The following is an 8,882-nucleotide window of genomic DNA, read 5'->3' on the forward strand; positions in this document are numbered from 1 at the left end:
GTTGAATTTTGGAGGAGAATTTACAATGCATTCGAATAAAATGACTGCATTATATTTCAAGACGGTATATTTTTCTATACCTCCGTCAGTAGAATCAATGTACGTCAATACAATCTGCGCAAACTTCACTCAAACCTGTTAGCCACATTCATTTTTCTTTTGTTCTTTTTAGTTTAACTGTCATGTACGTAATCCATTTTAATGACAATGTTGTTTTCATCCACATTTTAGTGCCATATTGTTTGCTTGCCTGCATTCGTGCATGTGAAAATACCTGAATTCAGTATGTAAAGGCATTGAGCAGATTTAAATGCTGGTGCTGCGCTCTGGAGTAATTTATCGATTATTTTGAAGGACTTGGTAAATTTTCCTCTTGATACTAAGTCTCTGTTCATCATCCAGGTTTCTTTGGAATTGTCACCTCGCAGTCAAGTGGAATAAAAAAGCCCACGGATGTAAGAAAAAAGAAACCCTAGAAGAAAATGGAGGGTTATTGGAAGCCCTATACGTTATACTCAAGTGTGGCAGATGGTGATGCTCAAATCGAAATCAGGTCAAGTTTTAGAATTGCCATTGCAATTTAAAATGAGGACATTCATTGGAAATTAGTAAAAAGTTTTAAAAATAGAATTTTCTGAGCTTTTTCATTTTTTTTTTTTGGTGTGCCAGTTAAAGCAATTTTTGGTGAAAGGCACATTACAGCACATGCCCCTTTGACTCAAATCAATAAGGTGGATCGCTCAAATGACATTTCGAACATAATAATGGTGGGGGGGGGGGTTCTTGGATCCATCGAAGGCCTTTGAAACGACAAATCACGAAATACTTCTTAACAAACTTTATAACTACGGAGTGGTTCGAGAACTACCACCTCAATAGAAAGCACTACGTACTAAATGTAAAAGACGATGCACATTTTCTTATAGAGACCATCGGATGTGGTGTGCCTTAACTCATGGATTTGACTATGGCAGGCCATTCATGCCACTGGTTGATTTCACCACTATGATCTTTAGATAATATTTTGTCCTTCAATAATGAACTATAAAAATGTAAATTTTTGTAGATTTGTGACTGTGATTTGTACGTTCCTTGAGAAATCAATGCCAGTAAATGGTGAAAGCAAACAGCGGCATGGATGGCCTTCCATAATTAAGTCCAACTTGAAGTCGGTCTTTGTGAAACACCCCCAGGCAATAATATTGTACTTGGTAATACTATCATACAAAAAGTCTCTTCTATGAAGTTCCTGGGACTAATAGTAGAGGATAAACTTTCATGGAAACTGCACGTTGATAATGTTTGTAAAATAATCTCTATAAAAAAAAATGATATTGGACAAAGTAAAATTGTATTTTCCATCTCGTATTTGTACTCAACTTTAGTACTTCCTTACTTGCAATTCTTGCTTGGGGCACCTGTGGAAATACTCAGCTCGATAACATTTATTGTTACAAAAGAAAGCAATGCGAATAATATGGCACACCAATCTCCCCCCCCCCCCCCCCCTCTCTCTCTCTCTCTCTCTCTCTCTCTCTCTCTCTCTCACTCTCTCTGTCTTTTTATTCTTCCCTTATCTATCTCCATAATAGATACAAAACAAATATTATCCATCATCTGCGGAAAATATTGGAATGAAAATCAAATCAACCTTTTGACGAATAACCGATTAATCTTTTAATCCTATTTATACCTAATCCTCAGCCATATCGAGGAGACCTACACAAGACCGGCACATGGAGGAAGATAATGCATCGCCTAGGTTTGTAAAGGGGGACAGAATATGGTCCACCACGATTGTTGGACTCTTATCCTGATTCCTGGGGGGTGGGGGCGTTTTGGGGTTTAACCCCTCCTCAGTTTTTTGTTTTTTTGTTCAAGGGGGTGTGGTTAAAAAAAAAGTTAGTGCTCACTACTCCCCCCCCCCCCCTTCCCCAGTATTTTTTATTCTTGCTTGTCAGTGAAATCTTGAGTAGTATCATTGTCAACTTACATTATAGAAGAGAAGCAGAGAGAGACAGCGCATCAAACGCATGGATATGTTTATTGGGCTGGCTGGTAACAGATGTAACGTCACATTACAAAGGACCAGAGATAGAAGTAGGTGGAAGGCCTTGATCGCCAATACCTGGATCATACAAGGCACTTGGCAAGCAATCAACGTTATATGGACATCAATCTTATAGTAATACTGGTTCGGGATTATCATGACAGTAATGAGTGACCGCACAAGGTTGAATAGAAGTTTGCTTCTTTTTTTTGCCTGGATTCCTGTCGGTTATTTGATTGGCAATGTTAAGCCACCCAAATGGGCCCTTAATCTCAGAAAATCTCCGAAGATTTGAATTATGTGCATATACGGGATAAAATATTGCAATGTCCTATGGAAAAAATACATTGGAAATAATGGATGCAGTGTATGGAAATCACCGTCGTTTAATGTATGAACAGGAAGGTTGAAATTTTCTTCTTTTGTTTGTTTAGTTTGTGTTTTTATATTTTGTATCAGTTTTCTTCTCCTTGCGGCAGTGTTCTATTTTTCAATATAATTTTTGTTAACCAATTATTCTATAAGCGCACATAAAGAATTATATTGAAACTGATACGCGCTACATACAAGTTCAATGTTGTCATAACCATTCTTATTTTGTTGTGTTTGGTTTTTATATAGTTTTCTAAGTGATTCGGCAAAATTTACTGTAACAGACTATATCGAAGAAACCTTTTTTCTCAGATATAGAATATAACTATATGTTGGCTATCTGTATATCCAAAATACTAGCTGTATGATTAATGAATGGTTATGACTTTATACCCCCCCCCCTCCTTCCTTCCTAATTTTGAGCATGTAATTTTTCATGTCATTACTGAAATTTGATTATATAGTAATTTCTGAAATTGTATTATGTAGCGCTTACATACTCAATGTGCCTCCTAGCAATAGTATTGCTCCGGCCATCGAATCAGACTTGACGAACTCGTGTATCAGTACCTTACCGCTTACACTACGAGAAAACATCTCTTTTTCCCTTCTTCTTCTTCTTCTTCTTCTTCTTCTTCTTCTTCTTCTTCTTTTTCTTCTTCTTCTTCTTCTTCTTCTTCTTCTTCTTCTTCTTCTTCTTCTTCTTTTTCTTCTTCTTCTTCTTCTTCTTCTTCTTCTTCTTCTTCTTCTTCTTCTTCTTCTTCTTCTTCCTCTTCTTCTTCTTCTTCTTCCTCTTCCTCCTCTTCTTCTCCTTCTTCTTCTTCTTCTTCTTTTTCTTCTTCTTCTTCCTCTTCTTCTTCTTCTTCTTCTTCCTCTTCTTCTTCTTCTCCTTCACCGTCTTCTTCTTCTTCTTTTTCTCCAGACACAATTTGTTTTTTTCTGTGCTGGAAACAAAAGTGACAAGAGCTATAACGTAATTAGATATAACGCAATTATGCATGTACAGTACAAATTGCGTCGTCGTGTCATTTGCGTCATTCGACTTCTTATAAATTAGCTGATATCCGTGACAACAAACCTTCACCTTCATTTAGTATGTTTTATTTATGAAAACAACGGACATGATCATAATAAGCATATAAACGGGGAAAAGTTCACATTACATTCCCTCAAATCGACTGTTTACACCATTTGCTACTTCATCACACATAAACTATGATCGACTATCTTAGTATTCTATTTTTTCAAGTAGGAATAGAAAGAAAGAAAAAAATGGCAACGATATAAGAAGTACACAAGCATAATTACAGATTGCTTGTAAATTCAAACTTCATTTTGTTACGAAATGGTATTTGAGAATCGGGTGTTAATGTATACGAGTATTTGTGTTGTATTTACAATCATCATTATTATATTTCCATATTCTGTTCCGTAAACATACAATATGGTATTTTTTTAACTTAATTTAACTACAGAAAATCTATATATTTAAAGTGTATAATTGGAATTATAAAAAAAAACAATTATGAAATTATACGAGTGCAAGAAGTAGATTTGCGATATGTGCTGACAAGCACTATACATAAGAGTTCTAATATCCTAAACTAATATTATGCTGTGATAGTGATAGAGGTGGTTATTTTACCTGACAGCTAGGAAAGCAATAAATGCTTGTTAGTAAGCAACCAGGCGCGTCGCCTTGGTTTCGAACCCGGGTCACCGGGTTACGGAGACCACTGCTCTACCGACTGAGCTATCGCGCCGCAATATATGTTCGTAATTTATTATCCAATTAATATTATACCGCATTGTAAGGGCGTTTAGTTTAAGTACTATAAACGTTGACGTAGGAAAGCTGTCCTTCACGCAAAGTGTCCTTCACTTAAACAAAACATCACGCTCTGTGTGCAGAGTTATTGGAGTGAAGAAGCAGAGACGATCATGCATGCTGAGGCGACGTTATAGGGGAAAGGGTTATGTCACCCCCACCATAATCTGGCAAGCACATCCCTCCAATTTTTAGAGATTGTTTAGTCATGTACTATGCCCCTATTAAAAACTCTGGCGCCGCCCTTTGAACATGACTGGTTCTGATGTTTCTACAAAATCGCGATCATTTACAGGAAATTAGTAACTGAAAACGAGCATTATTTTGTATCCATTATTGTTTTATCTATACGAGTTTGTGGATAACCGGAAAAGGAAAGAACACAGTCATTCACAGTGAGAATCACAGTGTGCTCCACAATGTTAAATTGGGGCGTTTTCACATTGTGCTCGATTCGTTTCACACTGTCGTTCACAGTGTGGATAACCGGAAAAGGAAAGAACACACTCATTCACACTCATTCACAGTGTGAATCACGCACTGTGTTTCACACTGTGTTCACAGTGTGAACTGTGATTTCACACTGTGAATGAGTGTTTTTTTTTCCAGCAGGGTGATTAAAATCAATTCGAAGAGAGGGAACCAAAAGATCATTTGGCGGACGGTATCCGAATTTCAAAGGGAAAATCACATTTATAGCAAGTTAAGATTCTACCCTTTCATATGACACCTCAATCAGGAAAAAAGAAGAAGCTGGGAATAACAAAGTTATGTTTATTTAAAGTACTGCTTACATTTCCATAATTTGATTAAACGAATTCACTGGCTGCATGCCTGTCGTAGCAACAAACGGAATCTACAAAAGACTTAACTCCGTTTCGTTGAAGATCAGCCATAGACGAAGAATTCATGCATGGCTGATTGGTTTTCTCTCTTTTTATATCTTTTTCTTCTGCAGGTATTGATCAGAGGCGTCCCTTTGATGAGGAAATCAGAGGAAACAAGTTATACCGAGGAACCATGCACGGACTGTGGTATCATCAAATACCGGTAATCTACAATTCATCGTTTGATCAAGTGTAATTGAGATTTTCCAACATGGCAATCCGATATGATAGTTTACGTCTGGGGACAGACCTTTAACGTCACCATCCGAAAGACGAGACTCAGTTTCAAACTGGGGTTCGCCTGAACCAGTTTGTAGGCGAAGACAGAGAGCTGACCAAGTGAACGTAGGCCTATCGGTAGACCAACTCACGTATGAGTGATCAGTGATTTTTATCCATCTAAGTTACCCAAATACAAGACATCTCTGTTATAGACATCAGCCTATTTCCTTACATGACGCCACAGGAAAATGATTCTCGGATTTAAAAACAAAATTGTCCCCGTTAGTAACTGAAGATTGTCGGTAACTCTTCCTAAACGTACTCGGAAGAGTTTTACAACACCGTACACATCTAAGATCAGCTTGGAATGCAGTGACATTTATGGAAAAAATTACCGATTCTATTTTGAGAAAAAAAGAAAGAAAGAAAGGAAATTCTTTTTCTTGAAGTAGAGTTTCACGATTGCTTTAGAAAAAAAAAGTCTTTTTCATGGACATATTAGGCTTCAACATAGCTTAACCAGGGAGTTGCCCCTGGCATAACCGATCTATTATTCATGTTATGATGCCTCGATAAAGACAAAGGGATAATTAATCAACAAGCAGCCCTGCCTTGGATTCAAAGCTTTACCCTATCATTATAATACTCTGCGGCAAATGTACATAATTATTGATCATACCAGCAGATATTACAAGCCACGGCATCACCCCCCCCCCCCCTTGCTTTCCGAGCATGGTACTTAGACGCCAAAGTTGTTTGACTTCACCCGCAACTTTTGACAGAAGAACTTCCTTTTATATATTTTTTTTTTCATTCTCTGCATAAAACAGCAACCTTGCGAGACGGATCAAGCATGACCACGCTTCAAACTAATATCATTCTAGCATGACATACACTTTCTATTATATCGTGACGTAGGCAACATCGCCATAATGAACGATTGCGCTTATTTGGAGTCACACAGGCAAAAATAACCTTATTTTAGCATGGCATGTATTTCGGGAATGGGCTGTATCAAGTTACGGGAAGCTGGTATGTATTACCGTGGACTTATCAAACAGGAATTATGTGCTATAACAACCTAAATGGTACGTTCCTGTTTCATTAGTATTGTCAACTTTCGGTGGCGCTGTCATAACAATCTTTGATGGTTACTTTGCGCAGGTGATTCGTACTTTGTTTTTTAAGGATGTGACTGGAGTGTCTCAAGAATAGGTATAATGCTTTCGACCATTGACGTTTCAACAGTAATCGAACCCGAATGTAGTTTCATTGTATAAAAATCGTTAAAATCTCTGGCTATAAAGCTAGCGATGTCCAGAGTTTACTGAACGTGGCCTTACGTTGTAGATATTTAACCGCGTCATTTCCCTCCGGTAAACTTATTGAAAAGGAAAGCCGGAAAGTCAACATTTACGGTTTGAGTGTGCTTATTACAACTAGGAAATTATTTTCTGGGATCACTCTGAGGCAAGAATTCTTCAAACATGACGGATTTTATGAGCTTGCTCTCTGAAAACGTGACATACTTCGAGTTTGATGACGCCAATGGAACGAATAACATCACCGATGGTGATGAGGGTGGTGGTGGTGGATTTGGAGCTAAACCCATGATCTGGATCATTCTTGAAGCCCTTATCGGTTGCCTTGGTGTGGTAGGGAATGGTATGGTTCTGTTCGTCTTCTTCAAAGACAAGTCGCTTCGGAACCTCGTCAACTCCTTCATCATCAACCAATCCCTGATCGACTTCACCACCTCGTTTGCGTTCTTGCTGATTTGCTTCCTCCCAAAGAAGACGTTAGACCCAAAAAGCTTGGCACACATCATATTCTGCCGAATCTGGGTTTCTGAGTACGTTCTCTGGGCCCTCTTCATTTCGTCCAGTCTTAACCTCGTCTGTATCACACTCGATCGTTACTGTGCCATCATCTACCCGACAAAATACCGCAGCTCTGCCAGGAAGCTACAACGGAGGGTCAAGTTGATTTCTGTGATGACGTGGGCTTCTGGTTTCGTCCTTGACTGTTACTGGCCCGCTATCCATGTCATCTTTCCTACTGGTGGATGCTACCCGAGTTGGCCTAACAAGATCTTGCAGGGGGTCATCGGCGTGTTTATCTTTTTCATAACCTATGCTGGACCTCTGAGTGTAATGGGGTTCAGCTATGTCCGTATCTTGTCAAAACTTCGCAAGCCAGCCACTCGAGCCGCTCCAGCACCATCTCCCAAATCGTCCCCAGCTTCAACATCAGCCTCGAAAGCGATGCGTCGTTCTAAACGAGTCATGTCGGAGAGAAGCGAGAGGGCCACACGCAATGTCATCAAGACCATGATTACTGTCTCACTTACTTACGCTATCTGCTGGGCACCTATCGCCTTCAACTTCCTTGTCTACAATCTCGGTGGGCCCTTGGACTTTTCGGGTACCTGGTATGCCGTCACTAAAATTTTCGTTTATGCTAACTTGTGCGCAAACCCTTTTATCTACACCATGCAGTATCAGCAGTTCCAGAAGGGATTCGAAAGATCGTTCAAAGTGAAGATATTCAAAGGGTTAACAGATACCAGTGATCCTACAAAGGCACAGCCATCTGGTGTATCCTCGGAAGGTGCATCAAGGGATGTCCCCTTATAGTCTAGCTAGTCCATCGTATAACTTGAAAATGAACCGAAGGAACATGATTAAAGCGCGATATCTGTTGCGTTATACAGAACTGTTGAGATGATGAATACGCAAGTCCTTTTTTTCAAGTGACTGCTATATAAATTCTGTATTTTCTTCAGGCCCCGAACCAGGGCTATAATGATATTGGAATCAGTACTCAGTGGCGGATCCAGGGGGGGGGGGGGGGGGGGCCCGGCCCCCCCCCCCCCCTTGAGAAAAAAATCATGTAAAATCACGTGATTTTTACCTTTTTGGGGGGTTGGGCCCCCCCCCCCCCCCTGGCGCTCAAGGGGGGGGGGGGTGCATATTGAAATTTTTTTGAGGATCAAAAAAAAAAAATGTGCTCACTACCCCCCCCCCCCCCACTGAGCGAATTTTTGACCGGCGCGTTTTTTCAAATTTTCGGGAGCAAAAAAAAAAAAAATTGTGCTCTGTACCCCCCCCCCCCCCCCCCCCCCACTGAGCGACTTTTCGGCCGGCACGATTTTCAAATTTTCGGGAGCAAAAAAAAAAAAGGTTGGGCCCCCTCCCCTAAGAAATCCTGGATCCGCGCCTGTCAGTACTGTTCCTTTATATGTGTTTGATCGAATGCATAAAATGTGTTTTCAGAATATAGTTTTTGTTTGTTACTATTTATTCTTCGATTTTCATGAATTTAGAAGAAATGTTATAGATAAAAACAAACTAGAGGTACTAATTTAAATATATATTTGACCAATAATGGATAATAATAAAGGAGCTAAAATTTCTGGTGTTTTTAATACATCCACAGGGGCATCCAAATATGTCAAAATTGTAAAGAATCACTATCCACCCATTTTTCAAAATTTCCAAAAACTTTCTAATACCTTTAAGGG

General features: G+C 39.3%; 1 protein-coding gene across 1 annotated transcript; it reads left to right on the forward strand.

The window, feature by feature from the left end:
• The first annotated feature begins 6,846 nt into the window (after positions 1 to 6,846).
• Positions 6,847 to 7,995, forward strand: LOC100889392 (orexin receptor type 2-like). Its single transcript, XM_003728457.3, has one exon. It carries the CDS (start codon positions 6,847 to 6,849, stop codon positions 7,993 to 7,995), a length of 1,149 nt encoding a protein of 382 aa, XP_003728505.2.
• Positions 7,996 to 8,882: the final 887 nt, after the last annotated feature.

Source organism: Strongylocentrotus purpuratus, unplaced genomic scaffold, assembly GCF_000002235.5.
Source record: "Strongylocentrotus purpuratus isolate Spur 01 unplaced genomic scaffold, Spur_5.0 spur5_scaffold_9, whole genome shotgun sequence".
In the NCBI taxonomy this organism is placed as follows: Eukaryota; Metazoa; Echinodermata; class Echinoidea; order Camarodonta; family Strongylocentrotidae; genus Strongylocentrotus; species Strongylocentrotus purpuratus.

Bases quoted from the DNA above. Each gene is read 5' to 3' on its own strand.
- LOC100889392 (XM_003728457.3), top strand. From the start codon at position 6,847: ATGACGGATTTTATGAGCTTGCTCTCTGAAAACGTGACATACTTCGAG.